Source organism: Colletotrichum acutatum, assembly GCF_030867785.1.
Source record: "Colletotrichum acutatum strain CBS 112980 chromosome Unknown BDZ83scaffold_39, whole genome shotgun sequence".
NCBI classification, from domain to species: Eukaryota; Fungi; Ascomycota; class Sordariomycetes; order Glomerellales; family Glomerellaceae; genus Colletotrichum; species Colletotrichum acutatum.
The window spans coordinates 20,237-44,408 of NW_026849033.1; the positions used below are offsets into that span (position 1 = coordinate 20,237).

General features: G+C 55.0%; 10 protein-coding genes across 10 annotated transcripts; 2 read left to right on the plus strand and 8 right to left on the minus strand.

Annotated features, from left to right (window-relative positions):
• Positions 1 to 411: 411 nt before the first annotated feature.
• BDZ83DRAFT_576021 (oligosaccharyl transferase STT3 subunit) lies at positions 412 to 2,959 on the minus strand (the record flags this gene model as incomplete). The annotated part of the gene is made up of 5 exons (XM_060504877.1): positions 412 to 682; positions 734 to 1,886; positions 1,936 to 2,610; positions 2,669 to 2,692; positions 2,833 to 2,959. The coding sequence occupies 5 exons, from the start codon at positions 2,957 to 2,959 to the stop codon at positions 412 to 414; spliced, it is 2,250 nt and encodes a 749-aa protein (XP_060365686.1).
• Positions 2,960 to 3,994: 1,035 nt separating this feature from the next.
• BDZ83DRAFT_751473 (ATP synthase subunit E) lies at positions 3,995 to 4,560 on the minus strand (the record flags this gene model as incomplete). Its single annotated transcript, XM_060514053.1, has 3 exons — positions 3,995 to 4,068; positions 4,186 to 4,375; positions 4,537 to 4,560. 3 exons carry the CDS (start codon positions 4,558 to 4,560, stop codon positions 3,995 to 3,997), a joined length of 288 nt encoding a protein of 95 aa, XP_060365687.1.
• An 851-nt stretch (positions 4,561 to 5,411) lies between these two features.
• Positions 5,412 to 7,547, plus strand: BDZ83DRAFT_575984 (WD domain-containing protein; the record flags this gene model as incomplete). Its single annotated transcript, XM_060504875.1, has 2 exons — positions 5,412 to 5,534; positions 5,586 to 7,547. The coding sequence occupies 2 exons, from the start codon at positions 5,412 to 5,414 to the stop codon at positions 7,545 to 7,547; spliced, it is 2,085 nt and encodes a 694-aa protein (XP_060365688.1).
• Positions 7,548 to 8,216: 669 nt separating this feature from the next.
• BDZ83DRAFT_575945 (aldo/keto reductase) lies at positions 8,217 to 9,206 on the minus strand (the record flags this gene model as incomplete). The annotated part of the gene is made up of 1 exon (XM_060504870.1): positions 8,217 to 9,206. The coding sequence occupies one exon, from the start codon at positions 9,204 to 9,206 to the stop codon at positions 8,217 to 8,219; it is 990 nt and encodes a 329-aa protein (XP_060365689.1).
• Positions 9,207 to 10,411: 1,205 nt separating this feature from the next.
• BDZ83DRAFT_575969 (uncharacterized protein) lies at positions 10,412 to 11,800 on the minus strand (the record flags this gene model as incomplete). Its single annotated transcript, XM_060504872.1, has 2 exons — positions 10,412 to 11,029; positions 11,084 to 11,800. 2 exons carry the CDS (start codon positions 11,798 to 11,800, stop codon positions 10,412 to 10,414), a joined length of 1,335 nt encoding a protein of 444 aa, XP_060365690.1.
• Positions 11,801 to 12,152: 352 nt separating this feature from the next.
• Positions 12,153 to 14,049, minus strand: BDZ83DRAFT_718995 (uncharacterized protein; the record flags this gene model as incomplete). Its single annotated transcript, XM_060512133.1, has 3 exons — positions 12,153 to 13,350; positions 13,414 to 13,810; positions 13,878 to 14,049. 3 exons carry the CDS (start codon positions 14,047 to 14,049, stop codon positions 12,153 to 12,155), a joined length of 1,767 nt encoding a protein of 588 aa, XP_060365691.1.
• Positions 14,050 to 14,262: 213 nt separating this feature from the next.
• Positions 14,263 to 15,628, minus strand: BDZ83DRAFT_618722 (MaoC like domain-containing protein). The gene is made up of 3 exons (XM_060508085.1): positions 15,316 to 15,628; positions 15,207 to 15,255; positions 14,263 to 15,151 (listed from the first exon to the last, which is right to left on the minus strand). Exons 1-3 carry the CDS (start codon positions 15,433 to 15,435, stop codon positions 14,391 to 14,393), a joined length of 930 nt encoding a protein of 309 aa, XP_060365692.1. The 5' UTR covers positions 15,436 to 15,628; the 3' UTR covers positions 14,263 to 14,390.
• Positions 15,629 to 16,228: 600 nt separating this feature from the next.
• Positions 16,229 to 18,355, plus strand: BDZ83DRAFT_751479 (uncharacterized protein; the record flags this gene model as incomplete). The annotated part of the gene is made up of 2 exons (XM_060514054.1): positions 16,229 to 16,732; positions 16,763 to 18,355. 2 exons carry the CDS (start codon positions 16,229 to 16,231, stop codon positions 18,353 to 18,355), a joined length of 2,097 nt encoding a protein of 698 aa, XP_060365693.1.
• A 353-nt stretch (positions 18,356 to 18,708) lies between these two features.
• Positions 18,709 to 19,995, minus strand: BDZ83DRAFT_718997 (casein kinase II beta 2 subunit; the record flags this gene model as incomplete). The annotated part of the gene is made up of 1 exon (XM_060512134.1): positions 18,709 to 19,995. The coding sequence occupies one exon, from the start codon at positions 19,993 to 19,995 to the stop codon at positions 18,709 to 18,711; it is 1,287 nt and encodes a 428-aa protein (XP_060365694.1).
• A 1,964-nt stretch (positions 19,996 to 21,959) lies between these two features.
• On the minus strand, positions 21,960 to 23,375 carry BDZ83DRAFT_718998 (phosphatidylinositol-specific phospholipase C; the record flags this gene model as incomplete). The annotated part of the gene is made up of 1 exon (XM_060512135.1): positions 21,960 to 23,375. One exon carries the CDS (start codon positions 23,373 to 23,375, stop codon positions 21,960 to 21,962), a length of 1,416 nt encoding a protein of 471 aa, XP_060365695.1.
• Between the last annotated feature and the right edge of the window lie 797 nt (positions 23,376 to 24,172).

The window sequence follows — 24,172 nt, forward strand, 5'->3', positions numbered from 1 at the left end:
AACGTGCCTGTCTCACCTATCCTGGTTGCTCAAAATCCAGACAATATCACCTCTAATATCCAGAGACACCTTAGTCGGTCATTGGCCCTCTTGGGAATGCATACATTCGCGGTTCTCGTCTTATCTAACTCATGTGTGCTGATGAGCCTGTTGTTGCTTCACAGATCTTTACCACACCACAAGCCTGCTGACACAGGACATATGAAGTGTCATGTACCTTCGTCGACATCGGCAGTCACAGTAGCCTGCAAGGGTGCGACATGAATCATGATCAAGTAGTGTACATTCGCCTAGGCGTGCTTTTTGTGTCTACATGTGGAATCTAGAACCACCTATCCCTGTCCCAATACAAAGAAATTTGAGAGGCACTCTAGAGGCAACATCCTCAGAGTGCCTTATTGTCCCCGTTATTTAGTCAACTCTGAGGACTCTGGGGCCGCGCTTCTTAATGGCCTTCTTCTTCTTCTGGCCTCTCTCGAAGGCTGCAGCGGCCTGGTGGTCACGGCCAACGTTGTCAAGGTCCTTGACCTTGTAGATGCGAATGATCCAGTTCTCACTGGTGAAAGCCTCCTCAACGGTGTCAAGCTTGGGGCCGACATCCGGGAGACGAACGCCACGGACGCGGTCCTGGGCCTGACCAGCGGGGAAGAGCGAGTTGTAGTTGTAGTAAGACATCTTGTACCTATGAGATTGTTAGTAGGAACTCAGACTGGAGGAGTATCTTTTGTCTTACATCAAGCTGTTCTTCATGGTGTCGGTCGCTTGGTCATCGACTCTGTACTCTCCACGGGGGGTGAAGAACTTGCGCTCCTGGACCTCTTCGGGCCAGATACCCTCCGCAATACGGACCATCCACAAGAACTTGTTGATGTCGTCACCGGAGTAGCCCAGCAGACCACCGAACACCACAAGGACGTAGTCAACCTCGTGCTGGCGCATGATGGGGTAGCTGACTTCCTCACGAGAGCTCATCGCCTTGCCGACAGTGGCAATGTGGGTGTTGTTCCACGTGTTGTTGTCGACGAGAGTGGGACGGTCGGCCATGCCACCAATCTGGTAGCCGTAGTCCCACCAAGACATGATCTTGGCGTCCTCCTTGGTGTTCTGACGGAGCCACTGGTAAGCCTCGCGATAATCATCAATAATGTGCTGGCTTCCATCGGGCAGTCGGCTGGCAAGGACGACAGAGGGCGAAGAGTAGGCATTCGAGGTGACCCAAGTGCAGTGAAGCACAAAGAGGAGCAGGAAGATGGACATGCCACCAACAACGACAGCCTTGGAGAGGAAGGTGTAGATACCGACGACCGGCTTGCTGGTCGACTTGAGTCCGCTCTGCTTGGCCGTCTTCTTGGAGGCTCCCTCGACAGCATCTTCGGTCTTGTAGTCCTCAGGGTTGGGGGACTTTGCGACCATGTAGGTGTCGAGGATTTGAGATGCCGCCATAGCCGCAGCAACGCAGACAATAGGAGTGAGAGTAAGCATCAAACGCACCATGACACCGGCAAAGTAGGTGCCAAAGAGGGCGTAGACGACGACGAAAACGTGCTCATCCCGGAGGTTCTGGAAGCAAAGGTAGACTCCAGCAGGGAAGAGCCAGACAAGCATGTTCAGGTCGAAGAAGAAAGCAGGCCAAGCGGTAGGCTGGTGCTCAGAGACTGATGCAATAATCGGGATGTGAATCTTGGCGTAGCCAGTATCCCAGAGAGAGTAGAAACGACCTCCCCAAGGGGCGATGTATCCGAGCGATGTCAAGGCCACTAAGCCAGCAAGCGCAAGACCGAATGTCGCAGCCAGGAAGGTGTAGACGAAGGTCTGGAACTGGCGACTGGGAATAGCACCTCTAACATAGTCGATGAAGGCAACGAGCTGGAGGAAGCCAAAGACACCTAGCGCATGTTAGTTCTGATCAGTACAAAGCTCTCACGTCTCACTCACCCAGAGCGGGCATGTGCTCGCTGGTCTTGACAGGCAGGAAGCCGACGAAGGGGATCTGCATGCTGGCCAATGTACCCAGAGCGTACCAAGTGGTGTAGCTGACGTAGAGACGGGCGCTGTATCTACCCATGAGGATCAAGGTCAAAGCATGCAGAGGAAGCATGTTGGTGATGAAGGCGTAGCCACCCCAGGAGGCGACCATGTAGCCGTAGAAAAGGGCGCAAAGAGCACCCCAGAGCATGGAGCCTAGCTTCAACGCCTTAATCCACAGGTAGAAGGTGAAGACAAGAAGGAAAATGGCGATGGCCTCGTTGTCGTAACTGCCGGCAACTGATCGGGAGATGTAACCAGGTGAGATGCCCATGAAGGCAGCCGCAAGCAGACCAGCCGAGGGCGAAGTGGTCATCTCATTGGTAAGAAGGTAGGCGGCATAAGCGGTAAGGCCGGAGAAAGCTGGCGCCAGAAGAACGCAGATGTTGCGGATATCGACGGGGACAGTAAGAGCTCGAAGTGCGTGGTAGATGGCGCCGCTGGTCACCATGAGACCGGGGTAAAGAGTTCCTCCAGTAACCCGACCGAGAGGATGCCATGTCCGATCATCGAACCAGTCCCAGAACTTGGTGAATCCATTGGCCACAAGGTACTTGGTTGCTCTGAAGTTGAACCAGGGGTCGACTGGTGAATGATTAGTTTCGGGTACGGAGGAAGGGACGTAGAACGGGAAGAGACCAACATTCGTGAATGATACTCTCGAAGCCTGTAAGAGTTAAGTCAGCGTGCTTCCGTTGCAGAGAAAAGCTTTGCAATGAGCGCCTTCCTTTCCGATCTATCCAAACACCAATTGGTGTTGGTGATGGCAGGAAGGAGACCCTTGGCAACGTGTCGAGGGGCACTTACGAATGACGGAGAAGAGACGACTAGCAACAGCGGCAGCTGCGATCAGAGACAAGATGGTGACTCTGAGGACAGTTCGTGTGTTCTCTTTGCTGCCTCCGGAGAGGGGTCCAAGAGATTGGGCCGTCATTGTGGCCGCGTTTGGTGTAGAAAGGCAGTGGCCGTGTAGGTTGAAGGTTGCGAAATGGAGCTGGCGACGACAACCTTCTGTCTCACAGCAAGGTATCTGAGAAGGACAGCTTGGAGCTTATGCACCTGAATCGGTGGTGCAGGGGCAGCGTGCACGGTCCATGGAGAGCCGATCCGTTCAGTGGTGTGTCCCGTTGACAGCAGCCAAGTCGTGGCTTCCGCGTAAGTCTGGAAAAGGTGGAGTCACGTGCCTCGGACAAAGATTGTCCCGGGCTAAGGGATCCCGTCCCGTCCGGGTGACCGGGTCAGTGCCAGATCCCGGCCTCGAGAGTAGATGGCGTATATAATCCGTATGTTATCATGAAAGACTCATCATGCATAACGGGCAATAATGATACTCAGTCCATTGTTACAGCGTTGACGTACTCTATGGAGACATCTTGGAACTTGATGAATGACCCTGCCGCGCCATACCATAAGACACAAATGTGTATCAGACGAGTCATCTAATCTGTGTCACGAGCGAAAGCCTCCAAATGACTGCCCACCCTCGACGTAGATATGCCGTGAGAGTTTGATGTTATGGTTGAGTCGGCCAATACACAGCTACAATAACCTTCAGCCATCTGCTGGAACCAATTGCAGCCACATCAGGGAAAGCAGCATTTCACTGTCTTGCAGGCCACAATGGACCTATGTGTCGATTGTCAATGCATAGAGAGCCCGCTCAGGTTCAGAGATTCCGTAGTTGATGCGCAAAAAATATAAGTAATTGATGGAATCCAATGGCTCGTTCCTTGGAATTGTCATCTAGTTGAGCGTATTGTACACATGTACATCCGGTAAACAGACGTAAGGAAATGTCTATGCGGTGACATCGGGCGTGGTGCCTACCATGCACCTACTGCTGCCGAAAGACCAGATTATTCGTCCCTTGTTAGGACTCTTCGTGTTCTCCGTGAGCAGGCGTATCCCCAATCCTGACCCTGTCTATCCGTTGTGCAAGCCGTCCCCTCCCCCCATTCGGTTATCCAGTCTACGGGTTCTGCTTCACCAGGTTGTTGAAGTAGGCCTCAAGGTCGAACTTGGGGTCCATCGGGTCGACGTTGGCTGTGGCTGATGTCAGTTTTCATGAATTCTGTGCAAGCCGCCGACGAGGGCGAGAAGTGGCGGGCGAGGACTGCGACGTCCAAAAGCCGGCCACGTCTTATCGAGGGAGAAACGCACCACCGGCATCAGCAGCTGCCGCCGTGACTGGCTGGCTCTTCTTCGCGAACTCGGCCTTTGCTTGGTCGATCAACTTCTGCTTGCGCTCGTACTCCTTCGTGGCGGCGGCAGCCTTCTGGCTTGCTGTGATCGTTCGCTGATGTGTGAAGCCGTAGAACACGCCCAGGCCGAGGGCCGTGTATCTCAGCACCTGTAAATCCATCAATCAGCCGCGTTGTTCATGATCTCGAAAGCGCAAGCTCAATGCTCATGGTCGATTGGCGTGGCGATGGAGGGTCGTCGGTCGGCTTAGGGAGACAAGGTGGCTGGGTGCTCCGCAAGATGCGGACGAGGGCGAAGGACACGACGTACGTTAACTCCTGAGGAGGAAGACATTGTGGGCAATTGCCTGGATTGCGCGACTGCTTTCGAGAGGGAGCGAACGATGGAAAGGACAGTGCGCGGGTTGACAATGGCTGCCAATTGACCCTTTCGGAGCTCTGTCGAGGGAATTACGTTAGGGGACGCAGGGTGTGAGGTTTTCCAGGTTGAAAATATGCTCGGGAAAACTCGCAGATTTTCCACTGGTTGGCCGTCAAGTCACTCCCGGGCGTCTGGAGCTCGGACGGGGAACACCATCCCAGCGCCAGTGCTAATGGCCCGCCTATTGCCAGCGCCCAGCGCCCGTCGCCATGCTGACTGAGGTGGGCTGCCCGGCAGCTTGCACCCAGCCGCTTTGCCGCTGAGGGATCCCTTACCTCAGCGACCGAACATCACTATACATACAATTTCGCCGACGCTTTGCCGATCTGTCGCAATCACGTGCGTCACTTGCCTTGCAAGGTTAGTTGCTTCTCGGTGGAAATGTCCACCAAGCTACTAGGCAAATGGGGACCGGGAGGTCAACTTTAAAGCAGGGGCCAACGAGGTATCTTTCTGCAGCATTTGGGCTGAAGCTGTACCTGAGTCCAAACAGGGGTCCCTCTGGAATCGCGACTGGACAACGCGCATGGAAAGGGAATCCCCATCAAACCGAACATCGCTGCGGTTGCCAAACACTGTCACAGGCATCCGACATCGTCAACAAAAAGGCGGCCTCTACCTGACCTTTCTGCACCCGGCTCTCGGCCTCATCTGCGATCTCTCGACTCTCCCTACCTGATTTTGCAACGTCAGTTTCCCTCTGCCCCGCGACAATCCACCCACACAGTCGGCCAGTCCCGCGATGGGATTAAGGAGAAGACAAAATGCAACAGCGACGAGATGAAATCCTCGCAAAGAAGGCTAAGCTCGCGGAGCTTAAGCGACAGAGAGAGCTTCGTGCGACTCAAGCAACAGCAAGCCGGCAAAGTGCAGGAAGTCCAGGCGACGTGAGATGAACCGGTTCCTTTCCCGACGCAGTCTGCTGATGTGTTGTATAGCTGGTCTCCCCTATCCCAGGCCGAGCCGAGAACCGCCGCGACATCGAAACCTTGATCAATAGTTTGGTGGGAGAAAGTCGACCTGGATCAACGACCGGAGGAGCTGCGTCACCGGCCCGTAGGGGAAGCCGGCCCAACAGCGTCCTCAGCGCAGGAGAGTTGAGTACTGCAACATCGGAGTTCGCAACCCCCGCCAATGGCCAACCAACTCCGGCCCCAGCTCCCGTTGCAACCCCCGTGCAGCTGAGTCTGACGACGGCACCGCTCACAACTATTTACGAAGTCCCTCCATCTCCTGTCAAGGAAGTGCACTCATACAGCAAGGGAGTGCAAACGGCGGAAGCCTGGACTTCGCCAACCCGACCTAGAGCCCAGTCGCTCTCCGACACCGAAGACATTCCTCCTATCACATCGACGCCCAGCAAGAGGCTGAGCCGAAGGCAGCGGGATCGCGAAGAAGAGCTGCGACAGGACATCCGAAAGGAGGTGGAAGAGGAGCTCAAGGCCTCGCTGGATCTGCTCAAGGATGGTGTGATCCCGAGCGACACCCCGGCGAAGGCGAATTATCCCATGCGCAAGCTTACCGCCGAGGAGCTGGAAGCTGTTACTGGCGCCCCCGACTTTTCTGAATTTTTAGAGAAATCCACGAAGGTGATCGAGAGAGCTCTTGATCAGGAATACGATATTCTCACGGATTACGCCCTCCAGGGTCAAGACGTGGAGGATGATGACGATGATAGCGGCAACGTTGGTGGCAAAGGTCGGCGGAGAGTCAAGGAGGTGGCCCAGTTCTTCGATGAAAGATGGTCTAAGAAACGCATGATCAGCAGCATCGACTTCTCACATCATCATTCAGAGCTAATGCTGGCATCGTACACCAAAAACCCGACTGCACCACACGAGCCGGATGGTCTGGTCCAAGTCTGGAGCTTGGCTCTGCGTGACAGACCAGAGTATGTTTTCCACGCACAGTCTGATGTTCTCACGGCGAAGTTCTCCCCTTACCACCAGAACCTCATTATCGGTGGCACTTACAGCGGTCAAGTACTGCTGTGGGATATGAGAGCAAAATCGGCACCTGTCCAGAAGACGCCACTTACAGGATACGGCCACACGCATCCCATCTATTCGGTCGATATTGTGGGTACTCAAAACGCCAATAACATCATTTCAACTTCTACGGACGGTGTGGTCTGCGGCTGGAGTATGGACGTCTTTGCCCAGCCGCAAGAGCTGCTAGAGCTCAAGGCACCGCCCGGTTACAAGTTGGACGATATCAGCCCGACCTCCTTAGCGTTTCCCCAAACGGATCCTACGTTTTTCCTCGTTGGCAGTGAGGAGGGCACTATCTTCCCTTGCCACAGGTACGACCGAGCTGGCGCAAAGGCTGGAGTTGATGCTCGTGTCAGCTACAAGGGACACACAGCACCGGTCATGTCGGTGGACTTCCATCCTGCTCGTGGTCCCGTGGACCTCGGTGACCTGGTTCTCTCATCTTCTCTCGACTGGAGCGTCAGACTGTGGAAGGTTCGCGCACCCGCGGCGACGTCGACAGCAGGTGTTGAGCCGACGGTTTCACCACTCATCGACTTTGTGCGAGAAGACGTAGTGTATGATGCACAATGGTCGCCGATCAAGCCCAGCGTTTTCGCTCTGGTAGACGGGGCAGGCTGGCTCGAGCTATGGGACATCACAGTGGAGACTGAGGAGCCTGTCGCGAGAATATCTCCGAGCTCTCGCAAGGATGGTAGAACGATGCTTGCCAAGAGCTTGAACAAGGTTGTGTGGGAGCCTTCTGAGGGCAAGCGCCTGGCTACGGGAGGTATCGACGGAGTCTTGACCGTGTTCGAGGTGGCCTCTGGCCTGGGCGGAAGAGACGACCTGAAGGCGGAGGAGTGGACAAACGTGAAGAAGCTGGTCAATAGGGTTGAGGCTCACGGTTTGAATGGAGCGATGGTGTAGAAGCCAACTTCTCTTCGTGTACCTTCTGGGGCGAGAGCCACTATATTCGATTTGTTGGTAAAAGGCGCGTTGCTGTATACCCTGATACCGTGTTGTTGTTGAGCCTATCAATCTACTACTTGAAGACTATACTCCTCGCACCGTCCACTGACCGAATCTGTTGTGATACTCATTTTGTACTAGGCAGTGTACAATAGCCATCATTTTGAGGTATCCGTCAAGTAAGTGGAAACCGAGAGCATCCACCATCTCGATTGGCCGCCTAGGAATTGAGGATAGCTTGCTTAGTCATCGTATACATAAATGTCTTTGCCCAGACAAGAACTTTTTTCTCGACACTGCATCCATCTCACCCAAGCCCAACAACCAAAATTTTGCAAAGCCGACAGCTTCGGACTACAAAAGGTAAGTCACAACTTGGTATTTCTTATCACTTTTGATACCCAACGGCACAATGATGATCGAAAAAGAATTCTGCAATTCTGAAGACCTCCGGGTCGTTCTGTGGATAAAATCTTCGCCTTACTAGCAACACTGAGCCCGCTCCTCGAAGCTTTTCTTTATTCAATACATTCAGGCTACGTTTAGGGAAATATCAAGCTAACGTTTGTAACAAAAGATTTGACTACGTTTTGGATATGCTATCTATATACGGCTTCACTCAATGTCTTAGGTGTTGACGGGAGCACCGTCGGGGTAACGGCCACCCGCGACCTCAAACTTGGCCAGCGTCGCGTCAATCTCTGCCATCTCCGCCTCGGTAAGTTCCACCAGCTTTGCATTCTCCGTGACCCTCGCCGCCGTCGTGGCACCCGGGATGGGAATGATCTCGGGCACGTCGGGCCTCTTGGAGAGCGCAACGAGCCAGCCGATGGCGAGCTGTGCGGGCGTGACGCCCTTCTTCTTGGCCAGCGCCTCGACCTGCTCGACGAGCTTGATGTTGATGCCGAACGTGTCGGGCTGGAAGCGGGGCATGTGCCGCCTCATGTCGCCCTGGGGAATGTCGTCGAGCGACTTGACCTCGCCCGTGAGCATGCCGCGGCCGATGGGGGAGTAGGCGATGATGGGGATGCCGTACTGCGCGCACGCGGCGGCGACGCCGTTGGTCAGAGGTTCGGTCGAGAATAAGCTGAGCTCGACCTCGACGCCGATAATCTTGGCTACCTTGACGGCTTCGTGAATGGTGGCCGCCGAGACCTCGGAGAGTGTGATGCCGCCAACTTTGCCCGTGTCAATGTACTCCTTTTGAATGACGCCGAACGTGACCTCGAGGGGCGTATTCTTGTCCCGCCGCGCGCACTCGAAAATGTCGACCTTTTTCCTGCCCCCGAGCTGGGAGAGGATCTTGTCGAGGGAGCGGCGAACGTTCTCGGGTGAGCCGTCGGGCTTGAGCTGCGGGAGGATGAGGCCGCCCTTCATGCTCAGTACGACCTTGTCGGCGTCCTTGGGGTACTTTGTGAAGTAGCGCTCTAGGAGGGTGCTGCTATTGTACTCTGGCGTTCCGTAGAATTCTCCGCCGTTCCAAAAGTTGTTGCCATTGGCGAGGGCGGTGCGCATGGCCTCGAAGGCCTGCTCCTCTGAGCAGGGCTGGGGTCGCCACGTAAGGCCCATGAGGCCGTAGCCGATCTGGCCAACGTCTTGTCCGTTGAGCTTAGGCATGTTTGAGTGTTGCTTTTTGGCTATATTGTGAGAAATGTGTGTGAAAGGAGATGTCGGCTTCCAGTTGCTGAATAACTCCTGAGACTTGGGCTGCGGGGTATAGGTGCTGTTATCGAGCTATCGAGATGTAGTGGATATCGAGACTCGAGAGTGGTGTCCAGTGAACCTAAACTCCAGACGGAGACGCGGGTTTCGATTGTTTATATAATGGTGTTGAGGGCTTCGAGATGATATCACCAGTGTTACCGGAAAAGAGGAGAAGGGAGCTAAGAATTTCATCCTACCTATCCCCATGTGCAGATGGAAGAAGGGTTTACGGCTCTCACGGAGCAGTCCTTCCTACCTTAGGTACCTACCTTCAATGACGAATTCGCGGAGACCGAAATGCTTTACACCCCCACCATGGCACCAAAGCACTTCCTTCCACGGCAGATAGGTTGCCAAAGTGCAGTGTGGGGGTGCAGTAATGTCGTTTGCGCAGGTACCGTACACTGGACAACTTACTGCCTTGGCACGCTTTCATTCGCTGGAGTCTAGACGGGGTTAAGAACGAGTGGACGGATTTAGCATCTACCACAACCCTCGATTCCCGATCGGTCGGGAATGTGAGAAATTCGCTGCGTCCACGATCTTGGAAGCCTGTGGGATGGACTTAAGCCGCTTACATTATCAACTTGAACCGTTGAAAGTAACCCCCCAACCCGATCGACATGCTGTCAGACGCTTATATTCCTTCCCGTGTGGTAGGCGTACAACCACCTTGCTGATTCGAACTTTGGCCGACGGGATGACACATTAGGTGGTGCATGACAACGTCACGGAGATATTGCAAGTCCGGCTTCGTATTGGGAAAAGAAGAATGAGGTATCGGGAAGCCCAGATGTGCATCCAATCTCTATCACCGGGTACCCTTGGGCCTTCTCTACATTGAGGCAAGTCAAACATAGAACTTGGCAAGCTTACAAGCAAGCGTGACAATGGCTTCTAGCAAATGCGCAGTCGATAGTCGTCATCTCGAATCGAATGATCTATGGAGCTTAACATTCAAGATAGTATCTCATCTCTACCGAAGCTGGATTTCGGAAGAGAAGCATACCAAATTGAGTTGCGTTGACCGGGCCGTTCACCAATAATCTACCTACTTCCTAGCCAAGTTTATCAAAGAAGATTACACACTTAAGATATGTCGACTCAAAAAGGTAGAATCAAATATCAACAAGCTTCTCAACAACCCCCTCAACCTGCTGAATCCCCACCGTCTGACTCTGCACCCGCCCCAAGCTCAGTTTCTTCTTACTGCCAACAGCAATAATAGGAGACGACGTTGCCACCTGCGCCCTCTCGATCCCAAACTGCACGCTACGAAGCTCCCTCGCCATCTTCCTCTCAGCCTTTCCCGGCTTCACTCTAGCAGCCTTCCGTGACGGCTCAAGAGCCATCGGCGGCAGAGCAGAGTGAACGACACCTACTGCCGGCGGAAAGGGGTTGCTGCTCTTCTTCAAACCGGGCGCCACGGTGGCAACAGCAAAGATGCGCGGGTCAATCGCCCCTTCAGCAGGCAAGCCAGCCTGCTTGCGCCACCAAGATGGCAGCTCCGTCATGTTGACGTCCGCGAGCCCCTCGAGCGTCAGAGGCATCTGGTGCGTGTAGCGGCACTCGTTGCCCCAACTGCACTGGCCCGTCTGACACCAGTGTCGGCAGAGGCTGCCGTCCGGCCTGACTACCTTTTGCTTTCCAGCGGTGGGCTTGGGAGGAGCAGTCTTTAGGGCTCCGGCGACAATGTCGGTGCTGGTGCTGCCGTCGCTGCTACGAGATGCCGTTGTCTTCAGGGCGTAGGCAGGATGGCGGTGGTTGCGAGTGACTGCTTGCTGCTGAACGCGACCGAGCTCGAGCATACGCTCCGCGATCTCGGCATCCGATCTCTCCTTGATGGCGGCCGTAGCCGGGACCGGGGCTCGTCGGAGCGGTTTTCGTTTGTCTCTGGAGCCGGAGGAGGATTTTGACGAGGAGTCTGGCGCGGAGAGCTCGGCCGAGGAGAAGTTGTCTGTCGAGACCGAGTCCGTGTCGTCTTCGGCCCAGTCGAGGACCCGGGGTGGGGGAGGGGAAGGAGCGAGTAGAGGGACGTTGGTCAATGTTTTGGGAGTTGGTTGCGAGGCAGCTGACTTTGAAGATTCAGTGACACCGCTGCGCTTTGCTACGTGAGGCTGCTTGTTAGTTCCGTGGCCGATCTTTGCAGCGTCAGGTCCAGGCCCCTGAGGTTCGAGATGGCAACCAGGATCCGAGCTCTCAGTACCTCCTCCGGTGGGACGATCATGCGCCGGGGACACGAATCGTAGCTGATAGTGACCTTGCGGCTTGGCGAAAGTGCCCAGGTTCGACATGCCGGTGGTGTCCTTGATGGTCAGCGTACGCGACAGGCCCACGATGGTCACATAGTCTGGGAGAAGATCGGCTGGTATGACAGGTACGATTGCCGCTGGGTTGCCCTCGCGAATGATGAAGTGCGTCGGTCGTATCTGAGGGCCATCGTTTGCCTGCGGGCTGTGAATCGAGTGAGATAGGCCCTTCTTATTGGTGCCAGGAGCCCCGGCCATGTCGAAAATATTGGTATTGGTGACTTTGGGTGGCATGATTGGCCGTGAACTGATTTTGAGGACCTATTACAGGTTTCAATTTGAACAACGGGAATATAAGGCTGCTTGAGATCGAGGGAAAGCGAGACTGTGAAGTCATATTTCTGTTAGGAGTTCTGTCTTGTCCCATTCTTCGTCCTTCCGTTTGTTACAATCTTCTGCACGGCAGGATGCTTATATGCTCATGTCGCTTGTACAGAAGCAACAGACGTAATGGCACACAGCCTAGACGCTACAAACAAAACATAGCCAGTTTAACCGCAATCTATATGCATTATCCCGTGAGACCACCTAAGGGCTACGCCAAAGAGTTTCACCTATCCTCCACGCGGATATTGACATCCATCCCATCCACACAGAAACCCAACTGCCTCGGCCCATCCCTAAGCTCAACCTCCCTCTTGACCCATCTACCTCCCCTCGCCTCCTGCGCTCCAGCAGCGCCCTCACCGCCTCTCCCGGCAGCAGCGTCTTCCTCGTCGCTGCTATCATCCGCATTCTCGTCGTCGTCGAACCCGCCAACGGGATCCCATTCGCCAGTCTCCCACACCAAACGCAGTCGCAGGGGCTCCGCGCCAAACAGCCGTCCCGCGATCCCCTTGACGGCGTAGACGTCGCACGATTTGGGGATCGTAGCCGTCTGGGTCACTTGTTGTCCTTCTTCCCGGCTGCCGCCGTCTGAACGTGCTGCTGCTGCTGCTGCGACGTGGGTGAAGTGTACGGTAATCAGACGAGCCTCGAGGTAGGTAGGGTTAATCTCGTCGCGGCGGATGACGTCCGGCGCACCGTAGAGGTCGCAGAGTTCCTGATAGCGGGCGTGTTGGGCAATGACCTCGGGCTCGGCGGCCTCGGGCACGGAGGCGAGCTGTCTGGCGATGCGGGAGAGGTAAAACATGTCCGCGTTCTCGCGGTCCTTGAGCGAGATAGCTGTGAAGTTGAGGGCCTTGAGGGAGGCGAGGCGGCCGATGGTCACCATGTGTGCCTCGTCCGTCGACTTTGTCTGGTTGTCGCCGGCGGCGGCATCTGGGTCGGGACGGTCGTAAATTGGGTTGTGGGCGAAGCGCAGAGCCGTGAGGCCCGGGAATGAGGTGGGGAGGGCATCTACAAAGGCCCAGCTTGCGACGGCGTTGTAGGATATGTCTAGGTACTGCAGGCTGGATGAAAATGTTGGGACGGGGCCGGAGGGAGAGGAGATGGTGGCGATGTTGTTGCCCTTGAGGTGGAGGTTGCGAAGAGACTCTAGGGATGACAGAGCCGCGATGTCAGAGAATGATGTGAACTCGTTGAATTCGAGGTCCAACGTCGTGAGGGTTGCGGCGAGCGATCCGAACGAGACATTAGGGAGCACGGTCAATTGGTTCAAGCTGCAGCTCCAGGTCTCGAGAGACGGGAATTTGCGAGCGAGACCGCAGAGGGCTTCCCAACTTAGCAGTGTCTCCTCAAGCTCCAGCTCTGTGACCTTTGCAAAGGCCTGCGTTTCGACCGTCTCGATGACTCGGAAGCGGTTACCACTGAGGACAAGGTCAGTCAATGCTGATTAGAAAAAAAGTCCGGTGAAAAGCCACAAAACGTACTTTAGTCTCAGATTTCTCAAGGCGTCCAGCTCCTGACAGATCTTGATCACCTGGTCAAACTCCTCAAACAGATTTCTGCTGAGATCCAGCTCGTAAATGAGGGGACTCGTCTCCTTGATGCTCTTGTCCCCGTCCACAACATCCGACTGGATGCGCGTGCCGTCGAGAATCACAATCGTCAAGTCCTCGACGCGCGCGAGCTGCCGGCGGATCTTGTCGAAGCCGACCTCCTCGGCAGGTTTCTTACCAAAAAAGACAATCTGCTGAATCTCCGCCTCGCGCTTCGCGACCGCCTCGGAGGCATATTTGCCGTGCAACGCGGTGACGAAGCTCTGCGCGGCATCGGCGCGGCGGGTTGGCCGCACGAATGAAGCGGCGGCGGGGGCTTTTGAAAGACCTGGCGGGCACACATTAGAACCCTCGAATAATCTGCGCAACGACACGAGAGGGTGAAATGAGCTAACATGAAAAGTATCGGACGTCTTTATGCTGGCCGTCGTGTTTCCCGCGTCCGGTGTCGTCCCATTCTACGCCGAGCCAGCTGCCTGATGTGCCGGCGACGGGCCCTACGTAGCGAACGGTGCAAAGTGCATTATCGTAGGAAAGGCGCTGGCCAACGTAATTACTTGACGACATTTTATAACCCAGCGATTGTCGTCACCGCTGAGATGTCTGAAGCGCTGGGCTCATTTTTTTTTTTTTTTGTGTACTTGGTTCGGAGCTCTGAGGTAGTGGGCAGGCAGCAGAATGATCCATCAGATTCGAGTGAGTGAGTGAGCTCTTGCGCTGGAGCTGACCCGGGAGGCTAAAATTGTTAGTGAGTGCCAGACTGGCCATCAATAACGAGCACCAGCATGCCAACAACCACACGATAGCGAAAGAGTTTCAAAGTGTTTGAAGTGAATTTGTGACGTTATAGAATGCTGTGCTTAAATCTGAACTGTAATGTTCCAAAATTTCATCCAAAATCCATTATTTTACAACTTTGACTTGGGAGACTCCACAATCTTCAACAGCGCGCGACCGTTGCTCAGAACGATCTTTCCGCCCTCGACCTTGGTCTGGAAGCGAACTTCTTCCCATCCATCCTTGACATCGCCTGTCCTCCAAGCATCCGTCACCAGCTTGTCGCCAGGCATGACGGGGCTGGCGAAGCGCGCCTGGTACTCCTTGATGTTGGCAGGGTCACTGCCGCCGAGGGCCTTCAGCAGACCGTGGGCGGTCGAGTTCCAGGAGTACAGTCCGTGCATGATAGCTCCGGGGAAGCCCATCTTCTTGCCGGGTTCGGGAGTCGCGTGCAGAGGGTTGTAATCTCCATTGAGGCGGTAGAGGAGTGCTGACTCCTTGTTCGTAGCCTGGGAGAAGGTGGCATCGGGCTTCTTGTCCTTCGGGGGAGGGAAGTTCTCGGTCGCGGGACCCTTAGGGCCGCCCCAGTTGCCCTGGGCAACGTAGAAGCTGCTGGTGATGACGCTGGCGTAGACCTCGTTGCTGGGCAGCTCTACCAGGTCGGTCTGGGTCTCGACGACGGAGCCGGGGCGGCCCTTGTCGTAAACACCGAGAACCTTGGTTCGGACTTCGAACTTCTTGCCGGCCGAAGTGGGGGGGATGGTCTTGTGAAGCACAATCTTGCGCTGTCCATCGACGACGCGGCGGGCATCGAACGAAGGAACATTGGGGATCTGGACGGCCTTCTGGGCGGCGTAGAAGTCGACAACCTCCTGGGTGTCGCCCTTGAATGCTGGCTCGGTGTTAGCTGGGTTGATCGCAGTGTCGATTGAGGCGATGGAGCTCACTGAGAATCAGAGGGTAGGTAGGGAAGACGGCGAAGTTGGGGTGAAGCTCCTGTTGGCAAACGGTCAGCAATCAAAAGCCATAAAAGTCAGATGAGAGGAGAAAACTTGCATAGAGAAAGTGAAGCTCGTCGTCGGTAGCACCAATGGTGTTCGCAAAGAGCAGCACATCGCGCTTGACCCAGGAAACGGGCTGGCGGGGGTACTCGAATCCAACACCGGGGCGGCTCATTGTGAAGTTTTCTGTATGAATATGTGTGATGTACAGCTAGCGATACAAAGCGAGTCTGAATTGCAATTGGAAAAGAAAAGGCGGGGAGACGTGAGCAGACTTGCACCTCGGCCGAGCTCTGGGGAATTCACGACGGTTTTAACAGGCGATGGCCAAGCTGCCCTCGGCGTAGCTGATGGTCAGCTAACCGGCCAGCTAACCGGACAGAGAGGGCAGCTCCAGTGGCAGTGAAACCCAGGGCCGCCAATGCCGAGGTTCAAATGTGGGGGTGGAGTTACGCCATCTTGGGCTTTACCCCGGATCTCGACTTCGGGATCTACTATATCAGGGTCGCTTTACTACAGGGTCTAGAAGGGGCTAGTGCGAATGATTCCTCTCGATGTATCAGTAATCTGGGTTATCAAGGCTCATGTTGTTGGAAAACCTCGTATGGCAGATTAGAAAAAGCTTCCGTTGCGGTTTTCTCAAGGTGCAGCGTCCCTTTGCTGCCGCTTAGCGTCGGGGGTCGGCAGGTGTCAACACCGACCACCTGCCTGGGGATGGGAGCTCTCGCAGGGTGGAAGGAGCTCCTCCTTCACCGAACAGAAGGGAGCTCCTCCCTTCACTTCACCTTCCCTCACCCGTAGGTCCTTTCACCAACCTTTCCTTTCCGCGTCACCATCCTTGGCCTAGCAAAAACTTCTACTTTGCACCATCCAGACTATTTCGAGTCAAGCGAGCTACCATTACACCATCACCCAAATCATTCCCACTTCATCGCCGTGTTACTCGTGAGGGCTTACACGAAGTCACGATGGCGCCCTCGAAAGTTGCCCAGCTACAGAAGGGTCGCGATGTCGACTTGGCTGAGCCCTTTGACAAAGACACTCGAAGGATCTTGCAAAAGACCGTTGCCGACCTGATGCGCAAGAGAGGCCAGATTAACAGCAAGATGACGAAGGCATTGGAGAGTACCAGTCAGTCTAGCGATGCTCAGTATCAGGAAAATTTCCTACTTCAGCTCTCACTCCGCGAGAAGGCCAAAGAGAAAAAGTTCATCCGCCGTCAGACCAAAGTCCTGGATGGGAGACAGAAGATGCTGGACATGGATCCTTCGGACGCTAGAGAGAGGGATGTCGACCTACTCAAAAGCCTTCTGTCGAAATTGAGAGACGAATCCAGCACCTCGAGCGAGGGACTCAAGCACAAATCAAAGGACGGCGACAGTTCTTCCGTTGACTGGGACACTGAGGGTTCGGAAGACGATAATGACGATTACCACAGCGCTCTCGAGAATGATCTGAGTGCCAGTCCTCTTGTGCCGGACGCCACCAGCAACAAGTCCTAGAAGGACAAGGATGTCGCGGTGATTGGCAGTACGAAGAAGGAGAAGCGAAAGCGCGACGATGATACCCCCCAACCCTCCAAGAAGTTGAAGAACGGTCATTTCGACAAGGACACCCAGCTACAGGGAGAAAAGGCTCAGCATGACGGTGACAGCAAGCGCAAGAAGAAGCACAAAAAGCCCAAGAGCATCTCACCTATTGAGATGAGTACCGAGGACCACCATGACATCCCGAAGGCCATTTCACACAGTATCACAGTTAATGGCGTCGAGCATGCCGAGGACACTAGCTCTGGTTCTGATGTCGCAAAGGGACTGAAGAAGACGAAGAAGAAGTCCAAGTCCAAGTCAGCCATAGCTAGTCTTGTCGAACACGGAAACGAAGCTGATAGTGCCGAGGCTTCGCCTATTCACCAGAAGGCCGAGGGCCAGAAGAACGCATCTGCAAGGTCTGCCGAGGTGAAGGGAAAGAAGGACAAGAAGAAGCACAAGAAGTCTCGTTCCCATGCTGTTACTGATATCGGCAAAGAGGAGCAGGGCCACGGTTCTGAGGCCGTCCCCACTCCTGAAGTATTCGACATGAAGGACACGCCTGTTCTCACTCGCGAGGCCAAGAACGACAAGAAAAAGAAGAAGCAGAAGAAGACCAAGCATACAGAGTTTGCCCCTGCTATTACAGTCATCAACGACGTCAATGAACACGAGCAACTGAGTGTGGCTGAAGCTAGCCCCGGAAGTGAGAACGCCAAGGATGGCGAGGTACCCAAGAAATACAAGAAACCCAAGAAGGCGGGACAAGTCTCGGACAACGTTGTCGCCAAGGAAGACAAGGCCAATACTGAGCGAGGCACCCCGATTCACAATGCAAAGGTCGCTGAGCTCACGGTTGTTGAGGGAAAGAAGGAAAAGAAGCTGCGAAACAAGTCGCTCTCGATCGCCGAGAAGGATGAACAGTCCGCCACGCCAGACAAGATCAAGGATACCAAGACCTCCATCGACGGCCCCCAGAAGGCGACGTCGTCCCCCAGCACAGCGTTGAAGGGACCTACTCGCATTCCTATTCCAGCCACTCCGGACAATCGGGGATCTTTCATTCGCACAGCTGGCCGTACGCCTTTCAACCCTTTCTTGAACTTGAAGCCTCACAGCGTTCAGCATCCTGCGCCTAGCTTCGTTCCTGAGAAGTCGCCGAAATCTCCGGGTGGCCAGGTCTGGGTTCTTGACACTACTGGATCGCGCAAGCAGAACAATATTCATGAGGACGACGCGAAGAGCGTGACCCTGACCATTGGCAAAGTTGACACCCCACACAAGTTCGATCAGGGCTCCCCGACGCCCCCTCCCAAGAAGGAGCAGAAGAAGCGAGGACGGCCCAAAAAAATCAAGGAGCCTCTTGCCCCTGTGAGCCCTCACCGCGCGGGTTCCGCTACCAAGGCTACAACTTCACGTGCGCGTGCCAGCAGCGACCTTGCTGCGCTTTTGGGCAGCCCCAAGCGAGCCAAGAAGCTCCAGAAGGTGCTCAAGGATGATAAGGCAATGCTCGAGCAAGAGAAGAAGAGCTGGTACAAGGCGGTGGGCTTGGATTACAAGGACTGAGTATAATCTCTAGATGTAAATTGTATTGGCTCGCATTACTGCGCAACAAGCACCGTTACAGAGTTAGATATCAACAGAATGCGCCTGAGGAGGTCTGCGGGGTTTGCTTTCTAAGTGTATCGATAGGAGATGATGGCAATTCAAGACATATCACCTATGACGTCCGTCGTGTGACGATGCACTACTGAATAGTGGCTCGGCCTTGATGTGGATATAGGAAATTTCATTTCACTTCTCGGCCATTTCGTGAGGCCAGAGTCCCATGTTATTGTACAAAGAATGTAGATCCTTAGATCGCCCGGAAACCAATCTGCGGCTTCAACCGTTGATAAAACACAAAGAAGACCCACCCATTAAAAACGTCCCTTATTGCGGTCACACTCCTCCAGGAATCTGTATATGCCCTCAAGCCCCTCATACCCATCAGAGCAGTCCTCACTGGTCTTTGGGGTGGGCGATACGCTTTCGTATCCCTCTGGGTCTGACATCCAAGAGTGCTCTTCCATCTCATCCATGAACGCCTCTTCCAAGTCGACATCGATGCCGGAAAGCGACCGCAGTGAACCGCCGGGCGAAGTGATGGTCTTGACATCGTCGTCAGGGGCGTATGGAAATTGAAGCGCCATCGGGACACCGTTCTCGATTTCAAAATCAGCGTCTTGACCCACAATACCGCGTTGAACGCCAGCATCATCACACAGCCGCTCGACGGTCTCGGCGTCAACTCCAGGGAATCGCACCCGAAGCACATTTTTCTTTTCCATCGTGACTGGCAAATCGCCCAACATAGCAAGCCTCTTTAGGTCTGCGAAGACGACGGCGAGGTCCTTGAGAGCGCGAGCAAAGTCAATGGACAGAACGTCGAGGAAGCCGTCCTCGTTGAGGGTGGTGGTGGGGGCCTCGGCGTTAGCGGAAGTGAAACCCGCAGCGGCGGCGGCAGCCAGGGGGCTGAGGGCCGTGACGGTGGGGCTGATGTGGAAGTCGACAAAGGAGCCGGGGTTCCCGCGGGCGGCGGCCCCCATCGTCTTGACGTAGGCGGCCTGCTCAAGCTCCGAGACGGCGCGGTAGCGCTTGTCGCCGCGGGCGTTGAGGCCGTCGTAGCGCACCTTTTGGCCGGAGAGGCAGAAGGCGCGCATCGCGACGGAGACGTTCTGGATCACCTGCGCGGAGCCGGCGGGCGTGTGCGAGAAGTAGCGGGCCCCGCCGCCGACGCTGTAGCCACCCTGGGTGCGGGCGATGGCACCGCCGGTGAGGTTCGGTCGGAGTGTGCTCGCAAAGGGGGCGCGGCCGGTCATCTGGCCCACGCGGCGGGATGTGTTTGAGCTCGGGAACGATGCCCGACTGAAGCGTGCGCTGTTGCCGCCGGGGTTGCCGCTTGTGGAGATCCATCGACGGACGGTATTGTTGATGCTCTGGGTCGAGTACCAGCGTCCCGCGCGCTTCTGTCTGATAAGAGCGGCCGGGTGGATGGGCTGTCGGCCGGTCGGCGTCGCGCGGATGGGGATATGTGCGAGCTCGCCCTGGACGGCTGGGCGGGTTGCGTTTGCGAGTTTGGTTCGTATCATCTTTGTCGTTCTGGTGATGCCCACGCGGAGGAGGCGTAGGGCTGCTGGAGCCCATATACCCCCCGCGGCAGACATTTTGGCGGGTTTGTTTGGAGTGACTCCTAAGAGATCACGACCGATTGAAGGGACGTCAAGGTCGAGTCGAACAGTGCCGTGCCTGGAGCTATGTCCTTGTGAAAGGAGGAAGACCTGGGGCAGGACGGGAGATCGCGGGGAGCACTTATAAGGAGGGAGGCGATAAGATAGACTTCGCCACCTGAGGTTGTCAGCACAGATTCCCGGAAGCACCGCCACAGGCATACTAATGGACAGGAGCACCGCTAGTCCCAGATTGGCTAGCGCATTCTCGCGAGGTAGGACCCCCACTCTGGATTTTTTTTCTTTCCTTTAAATTTTCCACGAAGCTCTTCCAACTGCTGCAGACTTCTCTTTTCCATACTCAACAAGGTCAATCACAAAGAACTCTCCCTCTGCCTGTCATTGCGCAAACGCCAGTCTGGCGCGCGTCTGGCAGGCATTGGGAATACTTCCAATTGGTAAGTTTTATCTTTTTCGTCTCACGAGAGTTCACCTGGTTTCTTTTGTCTTTTTGCATGATGATTGGAAACAACATTGAACAATCCAAATCAGACCTATTTCCATGGTGTGACACTTTTCTTAGAACTGAGCAAATTCTTGCGCAGCTTCCTGTCTTCTTCGCGTCTATGGAGCTGTGGGACCAAAGCTAACGCGCAACAGAATTTTCTCTTCAGAATTTTCAATCGCTTCAAAATGTGAAGCTCTTGCTTTTGACACTATTTTCAAAAGGTTCGTTTGCACTTTTCTGTCTCTTCAGCCCCCCTTCCCCCGTTGCCTCTATATGATGAACACTTCGTACACCATAGGGATTCCTCATGCAGAATACATAATGTTGAATCCGGTGCAATAGTTTCAGCCTTGTCTGATCTAGAGCCAAAACCTTACCTTTTTGCTCGCATCTATCCAGGTAGCATCCAAGCTAACTTCAGTCGGATAGGTAAATACACCTTCCAGGTTCAGCCTCAATACTTTCCTTCCCCCACAAGCAAACACCACAATGAGGAAGATTTGAACGAACGGGCGGACATAAACGAACCTCGATGCCCCTCGCCAGAAACAAACGGAGCGTACAAACTCTGTGGTGTTGGGTTTCGGGGCTTCTTGTTGAGATCGATCGTCAACTGATCGTGGTTACCAATTCTTGCTTGGGTTCACGGGTCACTATTCTGCGTTCTTGCGCCGGAGAGTGGCCTTTTGAAAGCTTGCGTTCATCTGGTTGAGGCTGGCAATGCTGACTGTTCTCGACGCAGGTAAACTTTTTTTCCTCTTCTGTTGCCATGACGGCGACCGTGTTCAGTCTCTTGATACTACTATGATGAGTTGATCAAGTATTCACACTGTTTGACTGGCGCTCACTTCGGTGTTTGCTGGACATGAACGTAATTAACACTTTCTGATATTGAGGTATTTCAAACTCACATCTCACATCTCTTGGACAGCATCACTAACTGCCCACAGACCGTTCACTTGGTGTTTGCTTCACACATGCCTGACAAGTCGCTGACCCGCGACATAGGTATTTTGCTTGTACTGATATTTTTCGTTTTGCTATGATACCCAAATGGTAGGTCTACAATTTTTTTTCGTACTTTTTCTGTTGCAAGCGCAATGCCCACCGTCTCACGGATGACCTTTTATTAGCTCTAGTACTGAATATCATGAAAGAGAAAACATAAACCGATTCACCTTGGAGAACTGATCGAGACCTGTCATTTTTACATTCTGTTTTGCAATTTCTTTGGCAAAACATTTCGCTAACATGACAACTTCTAGGAACCTGGACCCTTTGCGGAGACCTGATCTACCTTCCATAGTTGATGGCTTGATAGTAAAAAACAATATTCTCATCACAGCATCTTTTTCTGTCGCTTCGCTGTCTGATCGTGTAATGATGCCTTGCCTCCCTTGATATCCACAACCCTTGCGCCAGTCTCCAATCGCACACCACGGCCCAGACACACCTAGTGCTTGAGCTGCAGACGCGCGTTCATGCCCACGATACACCTGATCAAATCCCAATCGCCGTGCGCGCCAACCCAATCCGTGACAATGATACCCGTCGCCGCGTCGCCGACGTTGAGTTGATGCGGGCCTTTGCCCGGCTCGCCGTGGCGTATGCAGAGGTACTCGATGACGGCAGGGTTCACTTTGGCGGCGATGCGCTCTGGCCAGCAGGTGGCATTGAAGAAGTTGCTCGCGCTCAAAAAGTTGACGAAAAAGGGCAGCGGCGGGGCGTCGGCGTTGAAGTCGGGCATGCCGGGGAGGTGGAAGAGCTGCTCGGCGGCGCGCTCGAGCTGGCCGTGGGAGAAGTTGATCTTCTTTTCGACGTTTGTCGACTGGTCGATTTCGTAAAAGTCCTGGACGCGGATGAGGCCGCCGCCGACGGTGCCGTCCTCGCAGTTGTCGGGCCAGTTCTGGGCGTCGATGGCCCAGCCGCGGCCGTCGTGCTCGCCGCGTAAGGGTTCGTCGAGGCCGAAGCGGCGGATGAGCACGATGCGGCCGCGGCAGTCGCCGAGGTGCGGGATGCGCGGCTCGATGAACCAGCGGTGGGCGTCGCGGCCGACGTAGCGGTCGCGGAGGTAGCGGCTGAGCTGCTCGTCGTTGCCCTTGCCTGTGCCCTCGCGCTTGACGGACATGAGGACCGTCTCGGAGGGGTTGGCGTCCAGGTAGGCGTAGATGTCGGAGAGCATGTCGGCAAAGTACTTGTTGCCGGTCAGGGAGATGGGGAAGGCGGAGTGGACGAGGGCGAGGTCGTCGTTGTCCTGGGAGACGGAGACTCTGATGTCGAGGAAGCGGACGCCGTTGTCGAGCTGCTCGCGGACGCCGACGGCTTGGCAGCGGACGGAGGGCAGCGCCGTGTAACACGTCGGCGAGTTGTGGGTGCCGGGAATGGAGAGGAGGGGCAGCGGGTATTCGTCGCGCAGCTCGTGCATCCAGGCATTGAGGTTTGCGGACGACATGATGGCGAGGAATGCGCCATTGGCCACGTAGACGGCCGTCAGCTCCAGAGGCGCATCGTCGAGCTTCTTCATGACGGAAGAGCGGTTGGTGGGGCTCGGGGCGTCGATCTCATAACGGTGGCCCTCGATTTCGAATTGGAGACGAACGACATCGTGGTTTCCAATGTCTGGTGCGCCAATTTCGGTGCCGCTGATGGCGAATGGCTCGACATGAACATCGACGTCTTCGGTCTGGTGGGCATCTCCCTTTGCGTGGGTCTCTTTGGTGGTGAAGTTGGTCGCGTTCATGAAGGAGCCAATGGTACCAAAGGTGTTGCCGAGGAAGTCTCCGGTGCGCTTCCTCTCACCCTCGAAGCGTTCGACGCGCTTGAGGGTGGCTGGCAGGGCCGTGAGGTTGCGGATAGTGATGTTCGTCATGGCGGCGGTCTCGAGCAAGGGGGAGGAGGGGGAGGGGAGAAGAAGTGAGAAGCAGTTACCCATCGTGGAGGAGGATTTTCACGGGGGTTTAGAGCCCCTCGGCGGGCTTCATGTACGCGTGTTCCGGGGTACAGAGCCGTCTTGGAAGGCTTGGGAGGGCCGTTACTTGCATGTAAAATGGGGCTCTTTTGGAGCTGCTGCTGGGCTGACCTACGGCCAAGGAAGGGCGTTGCAACGGTTGGCTGGGTGGGATTGAATGTCTCGTCGCGGGATGCAGGCCGAGTCGGCACGAACAAGGTACCGTACCTATGGATAGGTACGGAGTACTGAACGCAGTATGTTCAGCTCAGCTAGACCGGGGCTTCCTCACAGTCACAACAATGATTCAGGATCGGTAACACCGCAAGCAGCAAAGATGTCTTTGGTGCGATTGACGTCGCAATATGATGCGCCGTAGCGCTGCTGGTTTGGAGTAGAGCTGGCCGTTAGTGTCCTGAAACTGGACGTGATTCGCCAGCAGTGACAGACAGAAGCCGTTCTTGCAATTGGCGCCGCTTATTGGGCCGTTGGGAGCTGCCAGTTGTGTGTAAGAGCTGAACTCTGGGGTGTTCCTGGTTGTCCTGCAACCTACGCCATGGGTTAGCTGGGACGCGACCGTATGGAGACTGACGGCGACAGTTCGGACCGAAGAGTAGCTGAAGTAAGGTAAGGTATATGGTGTGGGAAACAAGGAAGGGCAGACCTGGAGGCAGAGATGAAGTGGTCGGGGCCTGCTGTCCGTCTTGTCAGCCAAGGTT